The sequence below is a fragment of the Nipponia nippon genome, unplaced genomic scaffold (assembly GCF_047370975.1).
Source record: "Nipponia nippon isolate SJK-2023a ecotype South Korea unplaced genomic scaffold, ASM4737097v1 scaffold_1, whole genome shotgun sequence".
Classification (NCBI taxonomy): domain Eukaryota; kingdom Metazoa; phylum Chordata; class Aves; order Pelecaniformes; family Threskiornithidae; genus Nipponia; species Nipponia nippon.
The window spans coordinates 144,125,117-144,152,753 of record NW_028262290.1 but is presented as its reverse complement, the minus strand read 5'-3'; the positions used below and the strand labels follow the sequence as shown (position 1 = coordinate 144,152,753).

Sequence of the window (27,637 nt, the reverse complement as noted above, 5' to 3'; positions counted from 1 at the left end):
ATGTTTAGGTCAAGTTCCTTTTTCAAGAAGGAAACCTTATAGGCGCAGGAGCAGGCTGTCCCCATGTGCCAAAAGACAAGCCGGCGGGGGAGAAAACCAGCCTGGCTGAACAGAGAGCTTTGGCTGGAGCTCAGGGAAAAAAAGGAGTTTATGATCTTTGGAAGAAGGGGCAGGCAACTCAGGAGGACTACAAGGATGTCATGAGGTTATGCAGGGAGAAAATTAGAAGGGCCAAAGCCCAACTAGAACTTAATCTGGCTACTGATGTAAAAGACAATACAAAATGTTTCTATAAATACATTATCAACAAAAGGAGGGCTAAGGAGAATCTCCACCCTTTATTGGATGTGGGGGGAAACAGAGTGACAAAGGATGAGGAAAAGGCTGAGGTACTTAATGCCTTCTTTGTCTCAGTCTTTAATAGTCAGACCAGTTGTTCTCGGGGTACCCAGCCCCCTGAGCTGGAAGACAGGGATGGGGAGCAGAATGAAGCCCCCATAATCCAAGGGGAAATGGTTAGCAACCTGTTACACCATGTAGACACACACAAGACTATGGGGCTGGATGGGATCCACCCAAGGATACTGAGGGAGCTGGCAGAAGTGCTCACCAAGCCACTTTACACCATCTATCAGCAGTCCTGGCTAACCGGGGAGGTCCCAGTCAACTGGAGTTAGAAAATGTGGTGCCCGTCTACAAGAAGAGCCAGAAGGAGGATCTGGGGAACTACAGCCCTGTCAGCCTGACCTCAGTGCTGGGGAAGGTTATGGAGCAGATCATCCTGAGTGCCATCACGCGGCACGTACCGGACAACCAGGGGATCAGGTCCAGTCAGCATGGATTTATGAAAGGCAGGTCCTGCTTGACTAACCTGATCTCCTTCTATGACAAGGTGACCCACTTATTGGATGAGGGAAAGGCTGTGGATGTTGTCTACCTGGACTTTAGTAAAGCCTTTGACACCATTTCCCAGAGCATTTTCCTGGAGAAACTGGCTGCTCACGGCTTGGATGGGTATACACATTGCTGGGTGAAAAACTGGCTGGATGGCCAGGCCCAAAGAGTTGTGGTGAATGGAGTTAAATCCAGTTGGCGGCCGGTCACAAGTGGTGCTCCCCAGGGCCCAGTATTGGGGCCAGTTCTGTTTAATGTCTTTACAAATGATCTGGATGAGGGGACCAAGTGCACCCTCAGTAAGTTTGCAGACGACAGCATGTTGGGCAGGAGTGCTGATCTTCTGGAGGGTAGGAAGGCCCTACAGAGGTATCTGGACAGGCTGGATCATGGGCTGAGGCCAACTGTATGAGGTTCAGCAAGGGTCAGTGCTGGGTGCTGCACTTGGGTCACAACAACCCCATGCAATGCTACAGGCTTGGGGAGGAGTGGCTGGAGAGCTGCCTGGTAGAAAAGGACCTGGGGGTGTTGGTCGACAGCCAGCTGAACATGAGCTGGCAGTGTGCCCAGGTGGCCAAGAAGGCCAATAGCATCCTGGCTTGTATTAGAAATAGTGTGGCCAGCAGGACCAGGGAGGTGATCGTCCCCCTGTACTCGACACTGGCGAGGCCGCACCTCGAGTACTGTGTTCAGTTTTGGGCCCCTCACTACAAGAAGGACATCGAGGTGCTGGAGCGTGTCGAAAGAAGGGCAACGAAGCTGGTGAAGGGTCTAGAGCACAAGTCTTATGAGGAGCGGCTGAGGGAGCTGGGGTTGTTTAGCCTGGAGAAAAGGAGGCTGAGGGGAGACCTTATTGCTCTCTACAAGTACCTGAAAGGAGGTTGTAGCCAGGTGGGGGTCGGTCTCTTCTCCCAAGTATCAAGCGATAGGACCAGAGGAAATGGCCTCAAGTTGCCCCAGGAGAGGTTTAGACTGGGTATTAGGAAAAATTTCCTCACCGAAAGGGTTATCAAGTATTGGAACAGGCTGCCCAGGGAAGTGGTTGAGTCACTGTCCTTGGAGGTATTTAAAAGACATGTAGATGTGGTGCTTAGGGACATGGTTTAGTGGTGGAATTGGCATTGCTAGGTTAACAGTTGGACTTGATGATCTTAGAGGTCTTTTCCAACCTAAATGATTCTAAGTCATGTTTCCAGAGTGTAACCCTTGAAAGAAAGGACATTCGGAAACTCAGGAAGGGCACAGCAATGCTACAGAAGACAATGAGATGCCTGGTCAGGCCTCAGCCCTCTCCCAGGGGTCTGGCTGGTAAGCTGGAGACCATGCAAAACTGAGCATGGGCTCCTCCAGAGAGAGATACAAGATATAACGTCTAGCTTGTAGGTCCCCTGTCCATACCACTGTTCACTGTCAGGTCATTAATGTAAGCCATGGAGTTTTAAATGGGTATCAGAGGCTCTTGTCGCTATCCTTTTCATGCTGTGAAATTGGGGAGGTTCACAGATTTTTGGGGAGCTAGATCTTTCTAGGTAATAACAGTTGACGGTAGGTTACTTCCATAGAAAAAGTGACAAGGCTTTACTGAGGAATCATTCTGAACTTCAGGAGACAGGAACATCTCATGCTTCCTCCATGAGTGTGACTCACTAAAATGTAAAGGGAGGAAATCTGTTGGGCAGTTTCCACAAACTGGTATCAAAATGCTGAAGAGCACCCAGCTACTTAAAAAAAAAAAAAGTAAAACTTCTTGCATAGGGAATGTAGCCTACCATTAAAACTGACTGCTTTGTACATTCCTTCTCAAGCAGCACTACAGTTTGTGCATTTCTGTGTCCTCAGTGAACAGGTAAAACAATCTTAAAAGAAAAAGGAAACAGAAATCCATAAGGCAGAAAGAGGAAATTACCTAAATGGAAGGAAGGAGAAGCAGAGAGCATGTCTGAATTTGTGTCCTGGTCTGAGTTATTCAAAAGGGAGACCTTTAATTTACTCCAAAACATCAAGTGGAAAATAAATATTTTGGTTTGCCAAGACTGAAGTTCATTATTTATAGGAAATAAGCAAGAGGCTGAGTAGTGTCTTGAAATCTGATTCCTTTTCTGATGTCGAATTTGCTAGGCAATTATATACCCATTAGAGAGGGAGATGTCCTGGCACTTTTATTTAAACTATTTTCTTCTCTACAAAATACGATAAAGCACAAACAAGATTTGAATACCAAATATATATGATCAAAATCTGTATTTTACCTCTGTGGAAAGTAGTACCATTATACAAATTGGAGAGCAGCTTATTCTAACAAATTCGTGGTGTAGTCTTTTTTATACTTCAAGCAATTTTTGTACTTTTGTACTCAAAGCAATGGCTATAGAGGATTACATCAAAAGTTCAAATGATGTTTGAAGAGAATCTGCATTAGTTTACAAACAAATTAGAGCTGGTCCTAATTTTAGCAATCTGTAACCAGAAAGCCGGGATCAAAGCAGTATTGCCCTTTACTCCCCAGGAGTTGGTCGCTGGGAATGCTGGCCTCCTCTGAATGTTTCCATTTGACTGATGCTACCCAGATGTGATAGCAGTAAACTGTGACAGCAATAGAAACTTAGTCACCATTAAGCAAGGAAGTACTTCCACACTTTCTTGAAAAAGACCTCCAAACTTAGTGTCATTAATCCCATAATTAAATAAATGCTAAGTCTGTAATTATTTATTTTCACTATCTTCATGAATTTGAACCTGCAAACCTTTCTTTACATGAATGGGCTATAGTCATAGGAATGGCCTTTTGAAATAAGAGAAAATACCTTTACTGCTAAGGATTTGCAATAAGAAAAGACAATAAAATGAGTGAGAGCACTAGGCTTTAAACACAGGGATCTGTTTTCACTGCTAAGTGGGATTAAGAGTGTAAACACTCCCTGGATAGGGGAGAGGAGAAAACAAGAAAGGTAAAGAAACAGTTTATTTTGGTAGTTTTCCTTTAAAGACTCTGCCATGCAGAAATCACAAGTTTGGAGAGTCATAAAAGCAAATTTTATTATAACAAAGCCTATCTTGTTCATTAACACTGCCTTCCTCCAATGCATAAAACACTCTTATGTTCTATTAAGGTACTTCTATTCATACAGATAGGCAAGTTGAACAAGGGAATTTACATGATATTCTGAGCTAATTTGTACCGTCATATTCACGCATAGGATTCTTTAAAGGAAGCTTGCGTTGATTACGTTGTTAAACATGTGATGAGCTCAAATAATATCAAACTTAAATATCAGTGTCCTACAAGACTGAAGAGTGGCAATAGCAAGCCCATGCTGTAATATGTCCAATGGCATCACTTCCTAATTGTAGGTCTTGTGATATTCAATGCTGTATCTACAATAGATAGATCTACATAGATAGATCTACAATAGATAGATCTACAATCTAGAGTTCTGCTAAATAACCTTTTTTAACCCCTGTACATATCTTTTCCAGTTCTAACAAGATTAATCCCACCAGCAATTTAGTTAACCTCCATATCAACATCAGTGCTGTGGCTCAAGTACAGATCAGAGGGTAAGTATTCGACCATTTCAATTCATAATAATAACTATTTTTTGTATTGAATCTTTCCAGATATAATAATCCCATGTATTGAATCTTTTGACGTATTATAATCCCAAATGCCTTATCCACCAAGAACACCTGAGAATTCCCAGGGAGTCTCATGTCTGCAAGCCTTCCAGGATGGGACTACTAAGGACTTACCAGGTCATGTAGGGCAGGAGTGCCCACATGGACTCCAGTAAACTTACTGAGTGTCTGTGCAAATGCAGCACACTGTAGAATCCCACCTTGTAGTAACACCAGTCAGAGCCAGCATTTTATTTGAGCATTCAAATTGTGTATGGATGTTACCAGTACAAAATGCCTGTTCATATGTGTAGGTCTGCTTGTGCAACCACCTAGGCACTTAACTCTGAATACCAAAGCAGAATCTGCTGCCTTTATGACTGGAATGATGAAACACTTTATGGTAGGGCATATACTAATAGCAGAGTGAGGCCTTTGGAGAAAGGATGAATAAGGAATGAGCTATGACAAGAGATCAACCAGCTACTACTGTAGGATTCTTACATTTCCGTCTGAAGCAGGTGCCAGTCCACTGACACAAGGGATACTGAAACTTAACAAGCACAGGATATGATCAAAGATGATTATTTCTATCTCTGTTTTCACATACAGCTTGTTTTCAGAAACTATAAAATGCAATTAGATGATAAGAATCTCAGACTACCCTGTAAAATCTTGGAACTAGACTCCTATCCTGGCATCCTAGAGGAAGTCAGCAGGATGTTCTTTTAAAGCAAATAACTACCCAGAATGCTTTTTGTCTGGGATCTCAGATTTCCTACATCTCCTCTTTTCAAGCTACAGCTCTGGACCTTAACCATTCTCAGATCTGCAGGAGGAGAACAGGAGGTACATGGCCCAGCTTCACTCCCACAGTCAGTCCATGAGGCCTGGCTGATGCAAGAGGGGTAGATGTCTCTTATGTGATGCACCTCAAGGGACTGCCTTAGGTATAAACAAATAAAAATGCATTTATTTATACTTTTATGGATTTATAAAAATCCATTTATTGTTATCACTTCTAAGACAATACTTTGACTACCTAGTGCCAGCAGAGAGTCCAATCATTTTGCAGATCACAGAGATCATGTTTTCTGCTCTAATATTCAATCTAAATCAGGGAGATTTTTGAAGTATTTTTCATCACATTTTGTAAGTGTTTTCCAGGTTAAGAAGACTAACCCTAAGGCTAGAGTTGGGTGGAAAAAAGAGAACTGGCACTCAAAGACTGTGTGGATATATGTTAATGCTTATATTTCTGAAAAGGAGCAGTTGAAAGACAACGTGTTTAACAAGAACAGAAATGAGAGTAGTATTTCATTTTCTGTAGTTAGTGGTGATCTAGGGAAATGAGCTGGATAGGAGGAGAGGTGAAAAATACAAAATGAGGGAGACAGTAACACAGGAAGAGAAGTAGAGACTGAGGAAATAAGAATCAAAGGGGTGGACTGCAGATGTGTAAGAAAACATTGGGAGCCAGCAACTGCTAGATGTTGCCATTGGTGGACACCCAGGTTAAGGATTATCTGGAGTTTCAGTGCATCAATGAAATGGTTATGGATACATACACGAGACTTCTCAGTAAGGGCTGCTTCCAGTGCTGTGGATTCTGGTTTTTTTTTCAGTCAGGTTGCTCATCACTTTCGTAGAAAAATCTTACAAACTTTTTGTGTTCTTTGCAAACTTTTTGGAAACTTTCTGCCTCCATCATGTTCTTTCTGTGCCATAGTGTGTTCTTTTTAATGGAAAGTTCTGTAACAGGTAAATAGATAGACACCAAAAAATGACAAGAACATCCTCAGTTCTCAAAAAGAGCATGTCCACAAATGGAAAAAGTGGCTTGAATTGCTGTCTGCAGTGCTAAGAAACAGGTCATTAAATACAGAGAAATTACTTAATTGTATGACTTCCAGTTCCGTTCTTCTTAAGTCTTTTAGTTTTCTTATTAGCTATAGCATGCATGTACAAAGGAAAATTCCCAAATGCTTTGTTGACAGATTTTGCTAATTACTCAGAGATGCCAAAGCATACAGCTCCAAGAGAACTGTTTGCTCACAATTTCCTAGATAAAAATAAAAGAGAGACTGTGTCCACATTTGGACTGGAAAATATCTTGCATTGGTTTCCCTACTGCTCTGCACAGAGTTGCGTGAAGTGGGAATGGAATCATTGTACATTTTACTGAGGAAAAGTAAGTAGTTATCAGATTGTGCATATGCATATGTATTTGCACAGTGGACCCATGCAAATACTGCTTCTATGAGAAAAGAAGAAATCTTCTTCAATATCCTATTCAAAAGAAATTTAAGGTAACTCCTTAGATCATTCAATGAGCAGTTGCTCTTATAACTGAGATTTGATTATTCTGCTTACCTTTTTTTTCTATAAAAATGCAAGAGTTTTGTCCTTGTAATTCTTATTTCCCAGTGCTGAAAGAGCACTAGAGGAATGAGGGATTCAGGAAGGAAGTAATTTGGACTGGGAGGATTTGCAGCTGGCAGAATTCTTCTTATTATATATCCCACATAAGCATTTTCTGTAGAACATACTTCTTTTATCTTATTTTTCAGCGCTCTTCTTTGACTGATCACAGTCACCTAAAAGTCTAGGAAAAATCTTCATCTAATAAATCATTCAAATGTTAAAAATATTCTCAGTTAAATGCAAAATAAAATAGTCAAAAGAGAGGATTTCAGTTTAATTTGACCTGATTTTGCTACTTTCATGTCAATAGCAGAAGTCCTGAAAATAATTGTAAAATCTGTTAAAATAAATGTTCTTATATACTTTATAATCATTTTAATTGAATGTCTGCGTTTACACTTTGTAATTCTGTGGATAAGAAAAACACTGCACAGGGAGTGTAATAGAAAACATGGTTTTTAAAACCTTATGCCTGTGTCTTTTTGTCTATGTACACTTTCTGGTTTGCAAATTTTTGCGGTAGCTTAAGGGACTCTGTGTCTTGGCTTTTGTAACAACACAAGAAAGTTCCTATTCTCCAACAACAATTAATAGTTAAAATTCTTATTGGAAACAAGGCCATTTGTGAAATATAGCAAGTTAGGCTAAGTACCTCATCTGAAATGACTTTTTAATGAATATGTTTCATTTCCTTTATTATTTGGTTTGGCTTGTAAATTTGTCCACTGGCATACTGGTTAGTACAAATTGTCGGCCTTTTGAAGTCTGAGTATTTAAAAAGTATCTAAATAGTCTGAAGTATTTAGAGTTAGCAGGATACTCCGAGATACCCTACATTTCATTAAGAGTTGTACTTTAGCTGGATGGTATTCAGTTGTTCTTCTCTGGCATCCATTGCTGCTTGAGCGGCTGTATTCTGTAGAAAAGTTTCTATCAGACAGTTGGTTCATTGTATATGACTAAAGAACTGGAAGCAAGAACAGTTTGTTTCTTCCTAAAGTATTTTAAAATGTCAGCATTTGCAACAAAAACATCCAGTCTTCTGTTCTCTTCTTCAAGGGGAAATCTGCAGTGGTGCTTTCTCTGCTTAGACTCAAGGGAAAGTAAATTAACATCGGTTAAGTCCATCATTTTAGTCAAATGTTACATTCTGAAAAAAACTCATTAGCAATTCTTTTTTAACAGTTTTCTGTCAGCAAAATTCCAGCTTTGGCAGAACAAGCATTGAAATGTTATGCCTTTTCTTTACGCTAAAGCTTCTGGAAACCAGCAAACTGAGTGAGAGTTGACCCTTGTAAAGAAAGGGTAATACTTACGATTTTAGCACCAAGAGCTACTTTCAGTACTAGCAGATGACAGATGTCTGTGCCAAAACTCACCTACCATGCTAAAACAAATTCTTGGGATCTGATTTCCCAACTTCTCAACAACTGAATAAGGTTAAAGTTGGCATCTGAATGGGATCCCTCCAAGGAACTTCCAGTTTTCATGGGAAATAAAATGCTTGTGATTCAAATGGAAACATTAACAGAAGACTGCTTGGTCCTTTCTTGAGGTCAGACAGAGAAGGAAAGGAAAAATAAAATAGCAGACAGAAAGAAAGATGTCAAATATGAAGTCATTGTTTTCTTCATTTATGTTTGATTTGCATGTTGCAAGTTGCAACAGTGTTTCAGGGAATGTCTTAGCTGCCACTTCGTTTGCAAAGCAAATGGGAAGCCTGAAGCACTATTTCAGGCTCTGGTCCTGAGTTCAGTTTCTTGATACACCAGTTTCCATTGTGACTTTATGGAAGTCACTGTACCTCAGTTTCCCACCTGTAACATGAGACAGACTACTTTGCAAGGTTTTTTAAAGGAATAATAACAGAGATTACAAGGAATTTACAGTCAGAGCAGTTAAATAAATATCTAAAAATGTAGTGCAGGGAAGGAAGATGCATAGCATTAAACATCTACAGGCTTTAAATGGAAATGAGAAAATACAATTTATTTACGTATCATTACTCTAGTTTTGTGGATAATGTATTCAGACACCTCATCAGTGAGAAAGATGTAAATACCCGACAGACTGCATTCCTCTCTCCAAATAGAGAAAGACTCACTCCCTTGTCTGGAAAGGACCATCCGTCAGAGGAAGTATGAAAGTAAATGCACACCCCCAGTAGTCTGTAAAGACTAGGTAGCACTTTATGGAAGCATTGTATTGTTCACCTCACCTAATTCTAATGAATGTGCCCCAATAATATGTCCTTAAGGGCTCAGGTTTCTATAGTGGTCTTAATTTTTTTCTAAAAGTAATGCAGCTGATCACTGGTAACAGTTACTGTTTTAACCTGGTTTATATATTACAGAGTGTCTCACCCCCCAACAATTATTTTGCCACTTCACAACTGGGAACCCAAAGATGAACCTACAAAAGAAGAAGAACTTGGTCCTTTAGTAGAACACATCTATGAGGTAAAAATGATTTATGTTACCACAGGACCTCATGCTGTTCCCATTGAAATCCTGATGAATTTGGTTTATTGTCTTTATCTGCAACTAGATAGAGCCACAAATGTAAATATTCTGACTTTAGCACATGGCCCAAATTTAATCTGGGAATTCACAACCCCAGTATCTCTTCATGTTAGTGGAGGAGATATTAGTTTATGCTAGGTGTCTGTCTTTGACATCTAAGGGATCTGTAAACATTTTGGACATTTGACAAGAATTGAAAACAGTGCTTAAAAGCTCATTACAATCAATGCCAAATATTTCCAGTGATTTGAGTGGTTTCTCATTAGGTTTTTTCTATGGATGATTCATCAATTAAAAGAGAAGAGTTCAGGTTAGAAAAAAGTGCATTGAGTGATGGAATACAGGCCATCTTTGGAATCTGATGGATGACTTTTATTCTAGGGGCTAAAACAGAGTGCTTCACGTATGGTTGTAATTCACAAACTAGCACTCAAGAAAATATAAACAACTGAGCTTGATCAGCAGTGTAAGATCACAATTTGCATGACATACTAAACTATAATGAATCAGACTGTAAAATACAAAATATTATTTGTGAACTCCTCATCTTAACACATTTCTCTAAACTGAAAAATCTCTAAGAAATCTTCCTGTCTCAAGGATTTGGGCTGGTTTTGGAACTCTGTATGTGACTTCAAATGTATTAAAATAGTTACAGTGATTAGTTACAGTGATTAAAGAAGCAAAGCATGAAAAAGGCCACCCACCCACCCAAAAACCCTTTACTGAAGAAGATGTAAGATTGAAAGTGGGTTTTCTTTGGCTCTAAATAAAGCTCATCAGTCACAAAAATTCTACACATTTAAAAAAAAGGAGATTCTCACATATCTAGAAACTTTGAGTAAAGCTTCATGATATTCTGCTTCTTTGGCTCTTATGCCCAGTGTTAACACATATCCAAACTTCCTGTGGTCATCAGATATTTTCAAATTGTAAACCGATATAAGAAAACTACTTTAATAGCCCAGATTTTTACATTTCTATTGTTTCTATCATTACTCATTTTCCCAGAAAAGAATAATGTCCTGGGATATTACTTTAGGAAAACTAGTTCCTTTTTTTCTTTTGGGGGAATTTGAACTGAGAAGTGTTGAAAATAGAGTTCTTAACCTGAAAAACTAGTTTAAGCTCTACTATACCTTCTATTCCTGCACCCTGAAATGTGATTCTTTTGTGTCCTGAAGTTTCAGCTACTATTTTTACGTATGTTCTGTTAAGGTTCATTGTATATATTTGTATAGTGTATTTTGCTAGTGTGTCTTGGTTTGGGGTTTTTTATACTTTTTTTAGGTAATTTCAGCTCTTTCATATGTCGGAAAAAATGGGAAAGGTGATGGATTTCTTGAATACAGACTCACACAAAAAAGGTGGTTTTCCAAGATTTGCCACTGGCTTTGTGACTAACATGGAGAGGTCCTTTTTTCCTACCTGCCACAGATTCTCCATCAATAAAATGATATTAATAAGCTATACATCTTTCCCAAAGTACTTCAAGGATGTGGACACTAAGAATTTGAAAATGTCTAAGTGGTGGTTGCTGTGGTTTTTGTTGTTATTTACAGCCTGGGAAAGTACTGATGATATTTGTTTGACAGTTGCACAATATAGGACCAAGTGCCATCAACAATACGGTTCTCCATGTTGGTTGGCCTGTGTCCAGCCGAGAAGAATTTCTTCTGTATATGCTTCATATTCAGACACATGGACCGTTGCACTGTCAGACGAGCTCTCCTATTAATACAATGCAAATAAAGGTAAGTCAGCCCCTTTTATTTCCATCCCTGTCTGCATTTTGCTTGATATTTTCTGCCTAGACTTCACAATGGGATGGAGATTTTGGGGAATTTTTCACAATTACCCTGAGATGATTTTCCTCGGTAAGAAGCAAGATATAGATAGTCTATAATGTTTCTAGCGTGACAGTTGTATTGCATGCTATTTATTTGGTTTCTGTAGTCTTCTCATCAGAGAAACTTGTATTTTGATTTAGTATCACAGCATTAGATACAAGATAATTTTTTGAATAGAAATTTGCAGGGTTTTCCTTGAGGGTCATTTTTCACATGGGTTTGAATAGATGGCACAAAATTTTTCAGACCTAACAGGACCCTGAAAATTCGTGTGTCCTAAGGAGTACATTAATTCAGAAAGTCATCTGTGCAGCAGTGCTTAGCAGATGAACTCCTAAAGGTGATGTAAACCTTTGTTATGACGAGGGATGCACATAGCTCTTCAGCTGAGCCTGATACAACCTAGCACTGGTTTGTTTATCAAAAGGTCTTACATTGGAACCTGTTAGCAATGGGGAAAATCCTTTATAGCACAATAATGCAAAATCATTACATTGAAAGACATGAACTTCTCAGACCTGTTTATTTAATAGACAGCAGACAGCCACCAGGTCATTGTAGCATTAAGTATTTTTGAAGGGTGTAACACAATTTTAGGGTTTTTTATTCCAATACAAATAATTTACAGCTAATTTGTATAGTGATGTGTTTTTTTAGGATCATAGGCTAATTCAGGTTGGAAGAGATATCAGGAATACTCTGATCCAACATCCTGCTCAAGCAAAGTCAGCTGTGAGATCAGACTAGGTTGATCAGGGCTTTATCCAGTCTGGTCTTTAAAACATCCAAGGACAGAGGCTGCAAAACCTCTCTGGGCAAATTCTGCTGCTTCTTGATTGTCCTTCCAGGGAAAAAGTTTTTCCCTACATTCAGTCTGAACCTCTCTTGTGTCAACTTATGCCCATTACCTGTCATCATCCCACCATGCACCTCTGTGAAAAGCCTGGCTCCATTTTTGTGATAACCTCCTCCCTCTGACAGCTTCGGTCCCCCCAAAGCTTTCTCATCTCTGGGCTGGACAAGCACTGGCCCCTCAGCCTCTCCCTGCAGGACCAGTGCTCCAGCCCTGAGCATCCCTGGGGGCCCTCCACTGAACTCATTCCAGTATGTTGATCTCTGTCTTCTGCTGAGGCTCCAAAAATGGGTGTTGTATCTACATGTGCTCTAATGAGTGCTAAGCAGAGGGGAGTAATCATTTCCTCAGTGTACTGCCTTTGCTCCTGTTCATACAGCCCAGGATTCTGTTGGCCCTCGCTGCTGACAGGGCACACTGCTGGCTCTTCTGCAGCTTAAGCCAAATCTTTTTCTGCACAGCTGCTTCTTAGCCAGTCAGTCCTCGGCACGTTTTGTTGCCAGGGGCTATTTCCTTGCACCAAGTATATGATAAGATGCATATTTTTAATATCATATGCTATATTTTATATTAAGTTCAGCATAGCATGAGACAGTATAATCTGTAAAATGGGAGTCGTTTTAGAAGCCTATATGATTTTTACCTGTCTTAAAGTGTTAATGATCTTAAGTTTTCAAAGAACATACTTTGAATATCCTATAAAGTTAAACTATCAACTGGAATTCTGCATGGAGTGTACTCCAGAAATGGAAGTTTTCATGCATTGCCACTTGATAAAATGATTCATATAGTCTACAATTATTTTCTGGCTTAATCAATATTAATTCATAAAAGTTACAACTTTGTCAGCAACATGACAGGTTTTTGTTTTTTCTATTTGGAAATGATTCTATAATTATTTTAATCATACCAGCAGAAAGGAAAAAATTCCCCTACCAATTGTTTCATAAGCATTACTCCTAAGTATTGTTTGCTGTCCAAATTGCTTCCCCTTCCTTGGACATGGTTCTTTTTTTATAGCAGAGCTGGAGATCTCAGAGTTTGGAGGAAACACTAACAAGGGGAAGCCTAGTAGCACCCTCCTCAGTAAAGTGTTGATATGCCAGTGTCTAAAAGCCTGTTTTAAGATCTGTGTTTGTGATGGCAGACCCCCCCAAAAGAGCTTGGTTTGGCTCAAAGCCAGAAGACTTAGCAAAACACAGCTCTACTTATTATCCCATCAAAAACAAGGTATCCGATTTATTAAGCATAACTGATTCCAGACACTTCTGGAGTAAACAACACTTACTGAGTTTAACCAGTAGCCTATTAAGCATCTTGTGGGGAGAGCTGCATTCCAAATGCTAAAAGTGCTATGTGTCTTTTGCGTACCCAGAGGGGTTTGAGTTCAGTACAGTGGATGAAAGTGGAGACATCCTTCTAGTGAAGGGGATTGCTTATGACCACAGGAGCTACAAGACAAGTTCTTAGCTTAAAGAGACAGAACCACAAGATATACTTACAAGAATATAGAAAAACTGATGTACACCAAGTACATTATGGCTAGACTTCTGTGTTTCGCCCAGGCAGCCAGAGAGGGGTTAAGATTCTATCCTTCTACTTAGTTTCTCTAGAAGAAGAAAAAGGAAATGAGGGATAGGGAACCGATGATAGAAAATGTTTCCATTTTGTACCCGACACACAGCAAGTTTGGAAACAGAGAATTTTTTCTATTAATCTTTTCCATCCCATTTCCACCTGTTTTTCAAAAGTGGTGAGGAACAAGAAGCTGAGCTGCTGCATTTCTATTTGCAAGCCTACCAACTCAAAGCCACTGGTCAGATCACGTTGCAAGTGCACGAAAAGGAGTTCAGCATCCCTCCTCCCTAGTCACTGTGTTCTGTTTTAAGTTTCAACTAAGAAGCTGAGATGGGAGCCTTACTGTCAGGAGGGCAGAGCTCCTGGGTAGAATAGTGCCACAGTTTGTAATGACATTTTCAGGCAATATATTTTTTGATTTTTTTATATTTTTTTTTCGAGTTTGGTCTTCCTTCTCCTACTTGATAATCATTATATCTGTTACATAAACAAGACTAAATTCTTGTGAGGCTTATGTGAAAACTTCCTGTAATAATGAAATAATGGTCCATCTGTCTTAGCAGAATATGACTTTAGATGCACAATCATTATTGCAAGAATTTAAACATCCTTTCCTTATTTCAGTTTTTCAAAGCGCTGAACAGCAGGAATACACAAATCAGGTTTCAAATATGTAATGCTTATCTGTTGCTTCAGATGGGAAGAGGATACAGAGACAGCTTCCTTCAGGTTTTGTATAAACACCAGGATGCCTGGCTCAAATTTCCAAATAAGACTAAGGACATTATATGCCTGGCTCCTCTTGGATTTCAGAACCCAGCTCTCTTAGGGTGCTTGGGCATTTCCCCTTTGACATGACTTAGATTGTTCGGTTTGAGTTAAAGCAGTATATTCCTCCCCATTGCTGAATTTTTGTCTTGTAGAAAGATTTCCTTTGTGCTTTGTAGTTTCTTCCACAAAGATAAATCAAACCTGTGCACACATGGGAAGACTCTTATTTAGGGACTTTTCCTTTTCTGTAGCGTATCTTTCTCTGGAGGTGGTGAGAGATGTGAAAGGATAATAAAGTTATGAATCTTGCAAAAGATGTAAAGAGGAGCAAAAGGAACAGATTCCCTTGCAGAAGAACTCAGTATACTAGGATGCTTCAATCTAGAAAGAAGGTGACTATGCACAAATATGATCCGCAAGATCAGAAGTGGCGGGAAGAGTGTGGGTGGGAATTGACTGCTCTCTGCCTGTTCCTGCACAGGAATGCAGTGTGTTCACTGCGCAGGAATTGGAGCATCAAATGAAGCCTGTAGAGCCAGATTCAAAACAAACAAAAGGAAGTGGTGGTTCATGCAACAGGTATTAGATGTCTGGAACTTGTTGCCAAAGAAAGCAGTCAGGGTTAAAAGTTTACATGGTGTTAAGAGGAAACTGGACAAATTCACAAAAGAGAAGTCCAGTGAAGATTAATAAATGAACAAAAGCTTCATGTAGATCAGGATGTCCCTGAGCTGAAAACATTTGGAAGCTGAAAGTTATTAGGAGAGAGCATTGTGTATGTATGCCCTGTTCTTACTCTTCCTTCCATATCTGTGTAAAGGCAGTGTTGAGGAGAAGAGGGCTCAGCTAGATGGACCTTTGGCCTGAGCCAGTATTCCTGATGAGTTGTTTGGGTTTTTTTTTTCCCAGACTGCTGGCAAAAAGTAGTTTTATGGAGCCAGTGCCTATAAATGCCAGAGGTATAGGCAGTGGTTTCCAGCTATGGTAGATGATACAGGGTGACCCACATGGCACATTCTCAATAGCTGAGAACTGTAGTACCATGAGTGAGGCGTCTTGTCAGAGAAGCAGTGAAATAGCAGCTAAAATCCACCACATGGGTAAGATACATCCACTAACATGACTGGCAGGAGCTAACCTCCTCCAGAGGCAGTGTCTCCTCATGCTGCAGAGCTGTTATTACTGTGTGTAAGTCCTGGTCTGGAGACAAAATAATACCATCCAATGCATTGCTCTTGAATGGTCACTGACACCTCTCATTTAACAGCTTTTACACAAAGTCCTCTTCAGAACATTTCTGGTGGAGTTACACATTGCAGCAGAGGGTATTGCCTGGCTATAAAAAGAGGAAAGTTAAACTGGGTTTTGAAATGAGAATTGAAGAATGAGAGATCTGGAAATCTGCTCAGGGTGACAAGGCTTGGGAGAAGAAAGCAGTAGAAGTTTTCCCTGGTGGAGAAACCGAGACAGTCCACTGTAGTTAAAGGGAGGGAGTGAGAATCCATTTAAAATAAGGTATGGTGTGCTAAATATGGGGCATATAAAATAGCTACAGAGACAGAGTTGTACAATTCCATGCTACTGGCTCAAGAAGGATAAAATAATATCTTTAACCTGAACATCTAGGCCACTGGAGAAATTCTGCTTTTAAATTGTTGCAGGAGACATGTATGTTTTCACTTAATCATAGAGGGCTGGTTTTGAACCTTTGCTGTAATAGTTGACTACTGAAGATGCTAACACTCTAGGATCTATGAAAAAAATAAGTAAATACAAAAATCATCTAGATTCAAATGGATCCACATATGTATCAGTTGTGATCACATATTGAGGGCTTCTTCAAAGGCATGTCATTGTATTGTGGTTCTTTTAATTTGTCATCATTAAAGAAGCCTATATATGCTGGTGAAAGAATCCTGGAAAGAGAATTCCCACATGTTATCACATTGAGAGGGAGAGATTTACTAGCTGTTTAACTGTTCCCTTATTGCAAAAAGACAATGTTAACCTAATTAAGCAACAGGGGAAAAAAAAAAGATTCTTATTTTTGCTTAAGGGGTTTTCATCAGTTAATAAATTACAGTATCATTCACTTTGCAGGATGCTTTTGACTGACGATCTCAGACAATGTCAAAACAGTTCCTTCTTTAGCCTCATAATTTTCATCAGATGAATGGTACAACTTTCCAAATGTAGTACTACACAGCATTAGTGTGTGGCAGGTTTTGTGTGTTTATAACTATTCTCTTCCCTTTAGTGCTACAACATTTCTTATAATTACAAACATTTTCTTTAGAAATTTGTTTAAGATATTTTGTGCTCAGAGGTTAAAGGAACTGACAAGATGGATCTGATGTAGCTTTTTATAATCTGAGGCCCTTAAAGAATAGTCTTGTTTATGTTTAGGTGAGTTCCTGTTGAGATCTTATTACAAACTTCCACATACATTTTATTGTGATTTTACATGATTGGATTGTCATAAATTAGAATTTATCTTTCCCTCTGTAGCAACTGGATTCCCAGGTGTTCTCTGAGGCTTCTTGAAAGAAGCCTTAAATGCTCTTTGTAGAAATTAAAGACAACAATAAAAATAGGTTTTAATCAGAGAATAAAAATCTGTGAAGATAAAGCTGAACAGAATGCATTTTAATATGAGATTAAAAATGAACAAACTGTTGCATTATACAAAGTTGAGTTGTTACCAAAAGAAATCTGTAACAAATAATGATCAAAAGTTGTGTTGGTAGAATTCAGTTTTCCATTTTTTTTTCCTTTACCGTCTAAAGCTGATAAAGTCATTATATTTCAATAGGCAGATTCTGATCTGAACTAATGACCAGATTTCAGTGCAGCAACTTTGAATTTATCCTGTTATAGAGATCAGAATCTGGCCCCAGGAATCTAACAAAATTAAGTACAGCAATGAAACTGACACCAGTAAAAATTGGAAAAAAGTGTTATCTACTGTGATTCCTATAACTGGGCAATATCTTGCTGTGCTATTACTAATAATGCTCCTAGTTGAAGACAGTATATTCTCATGGCTGTGCTGTTAAATAGGAAAAACAGTGTTAATCCAAAATTCAAGACCTCTGAGAAGGGGACAAATCTGTTAGAATCATTGTATGAGTATGTCATTACCATTCACATTTTTTCTCTTTGCAGTTTGCTATTCCACAAGACACTCCTGAACTTGCTGCTTTTTTATATAATTCCACAATTTCTCATTACATCAGGAGAAGGGACGTCACAGTGGCAGAACCTCACAGGAAAAACTCTGCAAAAATATTGGTAAGCCATCTAAAAACTATAAACTGGGACTATGCATGCAATATATCAAGGTAGCTGTTGGTCTGACTGCAGTTTATTTACAGACTTTTAAATATGGTTCTAAGTGATTTTGAATCTTTCAGTTTAAAATATTGCTTATTACCTATCGCCACGACACAGGTTAGTGATTTTGTTTGACAGACTTTTACATTAAAGATCATTCATGCCGAATTCCTGGCTGTCTTACTCCTGGCTGTTTGCAGACGAACCTCTGTGGTCATTCAATGGCACACATCACAGGGAATTTCAGCACAGATTTAGAGAATGGACCCCTCTTTCACGAATTAAATTTCAGATTCTGACTTTTGAAATGTAGGTCTCTTCTTATTAACTTGACTCCTAGCATTCTGGCTCTTCCGTAAGAAGTAGCTCACACTTAAAATTAACATTTTCATGTAAGTAACAGTTCTGACATACAAATACTTTGGAGCATATTGGTTTCCTCCAGTAAGTACTTATATACACATGGAAAGGTAAGACTCTTTCCCTTCACAGTACCACAAGCAAGGCAAATCAGACCGGTCACCACATTTTTAACATTCCAGACAATGCTGGAGCAAGAGCAAAGATCTTTCTCCCAGGAAAACAGTTCTGATTAGTCAGTCTGGTACCTGAGTATTTGGACTTGGCTGTATTTTCAGAAAGTCGATGTTTTTTCCATTCCTGCATTCAATGTCCCATCCTTAGCATACTTCAGCATTGTAGGTATCAGCTCCCCTTGCCTAGAGGCTGTGTTCAGACTCGGTGACCTTGAGGTCACTTGTGGGATTCATGCAGTCAATGCTTTCCATTTATTTTTATGAACCTCAGGCAGAGTTTCTTTCATGCTGTCCAGTCTCTTATTAAGCTATTTACTGCAAGCTCATGTTTGAATTCCTATCACTAGGAATTCAATCCATCACTAGAATTTTCCACTAGAATATTCCATCTAGAATTTGGTAGGAAGAAAAGAACGTCACAGACCTAAGTATTCTGGAGTAATAGAATAATTATGCTGCTTCTGAAAGTTAATTTGGCAATTTTTGTAACAGGAAGAAGGTAGAATCTGAAAGTAATAAATGCCATAATGTTATTAAGAACAAAATCACAGATGAACCCATGTTAAACAATAATCACTGTTGATTCCTATGTAATTCTTTCATCAACCTAATACCCTGGGAAGAATCACTGGGGCTGAAGGAAAAATGCCTGCGCTTTCGAAGGCATACCAGTCAATACCACAGAACACTTAATCCATTCTTCAGTAATACCTTCATTATCAGTTATCTTTCTCAGTGATTAGTCTCATATGCTGCCAACATAGAAATGACTGCAGTAACCGAAAGCGGTTAACAAAGTTCTTAAGTATGTACTGTGTCTGCATCTTAAAATACAAACCAGAGATCTTTCAGCTGTTTGATATAGACAGTATTTAGCTGAGTACTTAGTAAGATAAAAATGGCATGGTGATGACCAGTCTTCTAGTACGATACGCTTTTGATAAGCACAAATTAGGATAGGATTGGGTACAGTGCTTACTACTGGATATATAGCAGGATTTTTTCAGGACGGGCATAGAAAAGCAATTTGTCATTTGTTCAGTTAGAAAGGTGTCCCAATTCTGTATACCTTTAGCATTGCGTACTACAGATCCAGAAAAATTACCTTTTTTTTTTTTTTACACATTTGAAGTATGTATGGAAAATGAATGTTGCTCCAGAAAATGACTGATTAGCCAAAGGTAATTCTTTGCTAAAATTTGTATTTTTTTGTCAGAAATTTTAAGTTAATTTCATTTTCATCATTTGCATTTTCACAAAGAGGAAAAATGTTCTGAAAACCTCTTATTCTATTTATACTGTTTATTAAACATTTGGTTTCTCTTCCATTAGTTCTAATGTTACAACGTTCTGAAAATCACTACAGGCTAAATGCATTACTAAGAAAAATAGAAATATGTGTTCAGGTCCTAAAATGTCAGCCAAAAGTAGACTGTTTCGCATACTAATGATTTATTTTGTCAATATGTGTTTTTGGCCACTATGATTAATGAAAACAGCTCTACTCCTTCCTGCAAGATAAATAAATCTGGTTGGAGGATGTTTAAATATGAGAAGCCAAATAAACAGATACTTTGAGATATTAATTTTTAAAAAAAGGTTTATAGTTGCAAGTTCCAGGGTTTACAGTTTCATTTTCAGGCAGATTTAGAAAACAGCGATTAAGCATACAGCTTCTACTTAACTTGTGATAAGATAGAGATTTGCGGGGGAAGCTGTCTGTAAAGACAGAGGATTCCTTAAGGGTGTTTTCAGATCTGTTACATACATCATCATCTCATTTTCTGAAGTATGGGTTTTGGTGGTGCAGCCATTCCTACTCTCCCAAGGGACTGTACTTGTGAAAACTTAGCTTTGCTTTCAAGGTCACAAGACCTTCTGTCATGAGTGTCAATAAAACATCTGTAAGGGAAGGATTCTCTGCTTTGTTATAAAAATACGAATCAATTAAAACCGCAGCCTTCCTCATGAATCAAACCAAAACTTTTCAGGTAAAACCCATTTGTATATATAAAGCTATACATTTTTTTTTACACACACTTTTAATCATTTCTCTATGAGATCTTTCTTCCTTTCTATGCCCCAAACCACCACATCATTTCTGTGGTTACCCCATGAGACTCTGGTCATTCCCTTCAGTGGCTTCCAGTCAGCTTTTAACCAGTTTTGTGACATTCTTCTGGCAGACTTTAACAGTAGTTTATAGTTTTGAGTTGCATTGCTTGGCTTTTGTCTTCAACCCTGTGTGTGAGCCAGAATCACTGCTCATCAGGAACATTTCATGGACAACAAGTTTCAAGTAAAGCAACTAATGAATCTCAGCAAATGTTCTGGCTGCTATAACGTAAATATCAGTAAGAAAACCAGGAGAGTTAGAACAGGGGAAAGATTTAGGAACATAAATAAAGACTTCAGGCATAGAGAACAGAAAAAAAACCCGTGTTGAAATCACAAAATGACTGATAGATAAAGACAAAGCACATGCATCAAAGGATTGATAAGTACCTGGACATTTTAAGAGTTCTTCAGACTAGATATTGTTGCAAACTATTACTTTTATTTTTATTACTACAGGTAGGTGGTTGTATCCATTGGTGGTGCAAAAAGAATCTCCCCCTTCGTTTATAGTTCTCACAATGACTCGTGGGGTATCTCATGTATATTAGATGAAATTGCTGATTTCAGACTACTTAACTCTTTAAGGGAAAATTGATTTGTTTTCCTAATTTATAGCATTTGAAAGCATTTTTAAAGCATAGGTATGACTTCCTTTTATTTTGTACACAGAACTGTACAAATGTGAAGTGTATCCTGATTTCCTGCACTGTGGGACAACTGGAAAGAGGGAAGAGTGCAGCGCTAAAAATCAGGTCCCGGCTATGGGCCCAAACATTCCTGGAGGTAATGCACGCAAAAATCTCTTTCTATACACAAAGACCCCTGCATCTTTTATTTGACCAGATATTTAAGAATACAAATGATGAAATTAAATGGGCCAAATGGAAATCCTTTTTGTTATCACTTTCTTTGAAGATAACATCTCACTGGTTCCTGTTCAGGTCACAGGCATGCTGTTTATTTTCTTTCTCTCACTATCACTCCCTCTCAAATTCATGTCCTGAATCTTACCTGAAAATTCCAAGATGATTATTAAACACCTTTCCTGGTTTTGTTTCTGCTTTCCTGGACTGGCCCAAATCTCTTATGTCTCCATGATATGCTCTGCATTCATCACATCTTTCCTGATGAAAGGTTTGTCTTGGGGCCAAACAGTAGATGGTGTACACTGTGTCCAGCTTAAAAATTCATTGTTATTCATTCTCCGTTAATCTAGGTAAGAGTAATATGTATCAAGCTCGTATGACATACAACACTCATGTAGTGACAATCTTTGTCTTACCACTAAAAAGAAGAGACGGTGCAGACCATGGAAATGCAAATTCTTGCATTTCCAACTTCATCTGCTCTCGGAATTGTATTTGTGCTGCATAAGGCAAAGGGATTGCACTGTGAGCTGTTACCTCACAGCCGGCCATGTGTCTGCAGTACTATGTGGTTGTCATATCTTTAACACTGGGCAGTACGTTGAGAAATTTATAATTCAGTTTGCTGTTACTAGGAAATAACTACAGAGCCTATCTTGATCAAACTGATTGATTATCACCTTCCTTCTTCAAGGTATTTAGAATTCCCCGGTCTTTCTACCTGGAATGCCCTCCTTTGTTCCCTATAGCTGTGGGAGAAGAATGATTTATCCCCACAATACCTCTTGCCCTAGCAAGAGAAGAATTAAAGATCTTTAGCTTAAAACAGGAGCTTTAAATTAAGCTTGTCACACCTTTTAAGTTAATTTCTTCCTTTTCTCAAATGTGAAAGTAGATAAAAGAAATTCTTCCTCACTTAACTTGCTTTCCTGGAGAAACAAGAGAGCAGATGGGACAATATTTACAGAAAGTAATACAAAAATGCCAGCTCAGTAGCTAACCATTGTGGCACCAAATCCACAATGGGTGCATAGTTTGGAGGTCATGGGTCTCTCTCAGTGTACTGGACTATGGCAGCAGTTACTGAAAGGGTGACTTGAAAGATCTTTTCTAACTATTTGTCAGGACTTAAGGTCACATTCTGTGTTTCTTCTACAACAGCTATTAGCACCATTATGATAAGAGCATAGAAATATCTGGCCTTGCTTGAGAGAAAGTGATTTCTGTCTAGCTCAGTAACAAAGGACATCCTTTCAGATACTAGATGAATTAATTCCTGATTTGTCAGTACATTTTCTTTCTATTAACAATCAATCCCAAGAAACTTTCATATCCTCTCCTCACTTCCCTTAACACAAATACAATGCTTTTAAGAGGAAGCATATTTAGCAAATGTGTTTGAAAGGCTAGACTGGAGGTACTTCATTTAGGTTTGCTCAGTGAGTCATCTGCTAGTGGGGAAAAAAGGGCATGCTCTGGTTCAAATTTAAGCCCAAAAGCTTGACAGTCTCTCTGTCCTTCCAAATGTGGGTAACTGGGATCAACATCTTCTCATGTAAGCTTTTGCAAAGATCTTACAAAATTTTGCACAGAAAATATCAGTATGTAAACATCTCTGCACTCACGGGAAAAACATGTATATTGAAAAATATGATGGGAATTTTATTCCAGTTTTTTCTAATTCCAGTAAGAGACTGTTTGACCTTCACACGCTGGCTAGACCCTGTTAAGTTCAGTTAAGAACTTAACTGCAATAGTTCACTGTTCCTAACACACAGAGAGAGGCAGAGATATTATCCTTGGCTGGAACAATCATCTGTGATAATTTTGACCATTGCAGTGCCCAAGGAATATCACAGTGAACCTTCCCCATCTTCTTTACCAAGCAACAGATAAAGCTTAGCTCCCTTAGCTGGGAACTGAACCTGACATATTCCAGATCCAATCAAGTCTTTCTGTTCATCATTCTGCTAGTGAAATCTGATTAATTCTGTAAGGGCCAAAACCAACATCTTGTGAAAAAACAAACAAATTAAACCCCTTGCACAGATCCTTAGATGGCAATTTTCTAGGCTATTTACAGCTATTTCAGTGGGAATTAGTCTCATAAAAGTTTTTCTAAGTCCAGTTTAGTATGTAACAAGAAATAACTACAAGAGATTAAAGCTAAACAAATTTAATGAAAAACAGAGTGTTCCTCTGAGTTTTTGGTTGTGACAGAGGATGTGCATCAGTTGGAACAAACTAGCTACAGAAGACATGAAATCTCCTTTTCTTAGTGTCTCTTAAAGACAGAATGTCCTTCTCAAATATCAGCTTAGTTAGCCTGACTTAGGTTCAGAAGAAGGATAACTGCATGAAATTCAGTGGCATGTTTAATGCAGGAGCAGTGGGACTCATTTTACCTGATTTTAGTCATCTGAGAGTTAGATGCCAAGGCTGGTTGCCTAACTCTGTAGCCAGTGGCAAGACAGAGAGGTGTCTTCAGAGGATGCTTCATCCAGCTGATTTGAAACATCCTTCTCTGCCCTCCTTCTGATCTGGATGGTGGAGAAGGGTCACAGCTGTGCCTTGGGACACAGGTGTGTGCAAACACACCAGGCAATGCCAGTGCTGCAGTCCCATTAGCTCCTCATTGCTCCTTAATAAATCCTACTTGCTATTCCTGTACCTCCCTTCACTCAGTGAGCTCAAGGCAGAGGTGGAACTTTACACCAGCCTGTGGGCAGGGGCAAGGACAAGCCATCCTGTAGGCTCCCTGGGTGCAGAGACCTCATGGCAAACACCCTTACAAGTACATCTTTTGCTTACTCCACTGTCCTTACACACCCTTGCTATCAAACAAGACTTCTTATGAGCTGTGATAATTTTACATTTTATCTGTATCCTTAGGAAGCATTTCTGTTTCCTTCAGATAGTAACTTACAAGCCTTGTAAAGGCTCAGAAAACTCCACTTAAAGCAACAGGATTTTTTGTAAGTATAAAAAGGTAGTCCCCAGAGAACTGTTGTATCCTCCCATTTATGTCTCAGAAGCTGCCAGAATAACATGACCCCTGCTTCACATGCAAACTTATATACTGAGAAGAGAGAGAAAGCAAATAGTTTGATGGGATCTGGTTGCCTTCCTCGCATGTGCCTCAAAACAGTTCCCTTTTTCACAGCCCCTTTTAAAATTATCAGTTATACAGCCATCACCATAAAAGACTGTAGAGCATAATTAGTTTCCTAAAAAGGGCATAATCTGCTCTTAGTAAGCCTGTAAACTTCTAGTTCCTAAGGTTATTCCAGAAATAAACTGAAGTATACCTAAAAAACAATTGCTGTTAGCTAGGCTGAAATCTGCAGATTCAAACTGAGGATTAAAATACAGTCGAAATAATCAGGATGTGGTGATTCTGAACCAGGAAGGACTGTTCAAGGGCCAGACTGAACCCCACAGTCATGGTTTTGTAAAGGAACTTAGAGGAAAAGTTGCTGTCTCTACAGCAACATCCCAAACTCTTGCACATGCAATTAATGTACAAAATTTTCATATGCCAAAGAAAGCAGGGTAATGGTGACATACAACATTCCTCAACTGTGTTGTAATCTAAATGAAGATACGATGATCTGCAGAAGAAATTGTCTGTGCCCATTAAAGCTGAGAACACACTGTCATTATGTATTCTCTTCTCATAGATATGCCAATGCAAACCTGATAAGAATTTCATTGAAGGTGATTGATTAATGCTAGGATTAAATAATTCATGTTTCTCATTGAAGTTATGTGGATCAGCCTGTATATTTTGTTGCTACAAAAGATCAGTCATGTATTGAGTGACTCCTTCCTCTTCCACTTAGTTTAACTGACAACAGCTGACCCCTTTGCCTCTTGACAGTTGTAATCTGTCACCTTAAAACCCAAACTCCCCTAACAAATAACAGTTAAATGACATGCAATGATTAGACATGTTTGAGTAAATAAAGCAGCCCAAATTTCCCAACCAGCCAACAAAGACAGAGACAGACATTGTGCAAAGGCCAAGAAGAATCACAGACTTTTTTGGATTAACTTCAAAGCCTGGCTGTAAATATGAACCCTCTAGTAAAGCTGACTTTTGGATTCAGACTTGCTGATCGAGCAAATAATAGCCTGATTCATGCAAAAGAGAAACAACCCTACATGGTTATGTTGTGTTGTGTTCTGTTAGGGCTCTATTATGTCCCCATTTGTCTAATCACGGTATTTCTGAGTCATCAGAGGGAGATCCAAGGGGATCTTGCCCAGCGTTCTTTGAACTCTGATGGGTACTTTTTAATATAAGACTCAGGAGTTGGCTAGTAAAACATATGTTTCGAAAATGTATTTCTAAATGATGAATCTGTACCATCTGCCTGATTTGTGACATCCTTCCAGGCTCCAAGCTCTTTGGGCAGTTTACAGCACTGTGAGAAGTGGAACTCAGCTCAGTCTTGACTGTTATTTCAGCCTGTATTGCAAGTTCCTCACAATGATAAAAATCTCCTTCTGGGAGAGCCTGGGGAGGCAGTAACGTAAAAAAAACACAGAGGGTGTGTGAGGTTCCCAAGAGGTTTGAAGTTTATTTTATTTTCTTTTAATTTTATTGAATATAATTGTATTGTTTCTCTCTTGACTTTTAGACAGTTCCAGATATTTGAATTTGGCACCCCTGACTGCATGAACTTTAATAGCTAGAAGGGAGAAAAATCTAGTTTTAATCTGAGAAAGCTGAAAAGCAACAGAAACATGGCAGGCAAACTGTAATCGGGTGCTCCCTTAGTACACAAAGTCATGTTTTGGCTTCTCTGTTAAGTACTTGTTATTGCAGTGTTTCTCAACATGCACTGCTCCTGGTTCTTTTTAGATGCCTAAATATGGAAATATATGCTTAACATAATAAAAGTGATGAGTGCTGCGACACCCACATCTTAAGTGCCAGCCCTAGACTGGAATCCAAAACTTGAAGCTAATTACCTAGGCTGCCTATACAACATATGGAGACAGTGAGGTGCCTCAGGCAAATTGACTTGCACTAACCATCAGGGTGATGCATGAGGGCTATCCCTTATCAAAAGGATAGGCACCCAAATCAGGATTAAGCAGGAATATTTCCACCCTCTCAGAAGGCAGAATCCAAAAATGGCTCAGGAGGTACTTACAGCATTAGCTGAAAGACTTAAGGAGGACTTTGTCTATTCAATATTTAGTGGCAGAAGCTATAGCTGGTGGTCTAGTGATTAGAGAATTCGTGACTGGAAGATGTGAATGCAATTCCCTCCTCAGTTTGAGAAACCCCACATCCCTGCTCCATAGAATGATGGTATTCCCTTCTGCTGAAGCTGCACCTCTACAAGGACATAGAAAGAAATCAAGAGGTCTGGAAGAGTATAGAAAATGAGAAAGAGCCTGATGTAATAGCTTGTTATTTTGGGCCGTCAGCTAGGAGTCCTCCCAGTCCTCTCATCTCCCTTTGCCTTCGTTGCCTGGCACCTGGAGCTCTCATCAATGTTAGAGTGCATGCTCTAATTGTACTTCCTTGATGAGAAGTTTTGTTGAGAATCTCCATATTTTACTACTGATGAACTCAGAGACTCTTTTTAGTGTGGGAGAAATCCTTTAGGCCAGGCCATGCTTTTAGGACTAGGATTCAGTTTAGCTGCATAAAGGCTATTGGAGGCAGAATGCAGATAACCAGTGCAGTGGGGCCGCACAGACTGTCCTCTGTGCAGCCCGCCTGTGTTTGCAGAGGCTTGGAAGTCAGAACAGAGGTGAGCTGGTAGAAGTGGTCCAAGACAGGTGAGAGATCTAGCTCTTGCATAGGCTCCTTTATTGAATCATTTTTCTCCTTCTCCTCTTTACTATGGGAGCACTTATTCCATCTGTAAGTGGGATATGACCCCAAGGAACAATAGTTTCTGTCCTCAGCACAGAACCTCTTTCTGTGCCCAGTGGAAAACATCTCAGTCAAGGGAGGCTTGCTTAGTGTTTTCAAAGCATAAATCTGCAGCCAACCTAAAGTCCCTATCCATGGATGGAAGTGGGGAAGCACCAGAAAAATTAGCGAGAAAGATCTTGGTCTCTCACTAATTGCCATATGTAAGCCATATACGGAAGTTCAAGTAGATTATTTTAATTCAGACGGAGAAGTAAAAGCCATAAATTTGATGCAACGCCTTTCAAGCTACATAAAATAGCAAAAGGAGGAAGTTGTCAAAGAAATTTGCCTTTACGTCAAACAACTGTTGTTATTTGAAAAAATCAAAATGAGTAAAAA

At 39.0% G+C, this 27,637-nt stretch overlaps 1 protein-coding gene across 1 annotated transcript in view; it reads left to right on the top strand.

Moving 5' to 3' along the window:
- The window catches only part of ITGA8 (integrin subunit alpha 8), a 119,972-nt gene that overhangs the window by 68,976 nt on the left and 23,359 nt on the right, over positions 1-27,637 (top strand). The window contains exons 23-27 of the mRNA XM_087775784.1: positions 4,372-4,452; positions 9,287-9,392; positions 11,051-11,209; positions 17,673-17,798; positions 21,164-21,277. Coding sequence (XP_087631910.1) covers positions 4,372-4,452; positions 9,287-9,392; positions 11,051-11,209; positions 17,673-17,798; positions 21,164-21,277 — 586 coding nt within the window. The remainder of the gene's footprint in view (positions 1-4,371; positions 4,453-9,286; positions 9,393-11,050; positions 11,210-17,672; positions 17,799-21,163; positions 21,278-27,637) is intronic.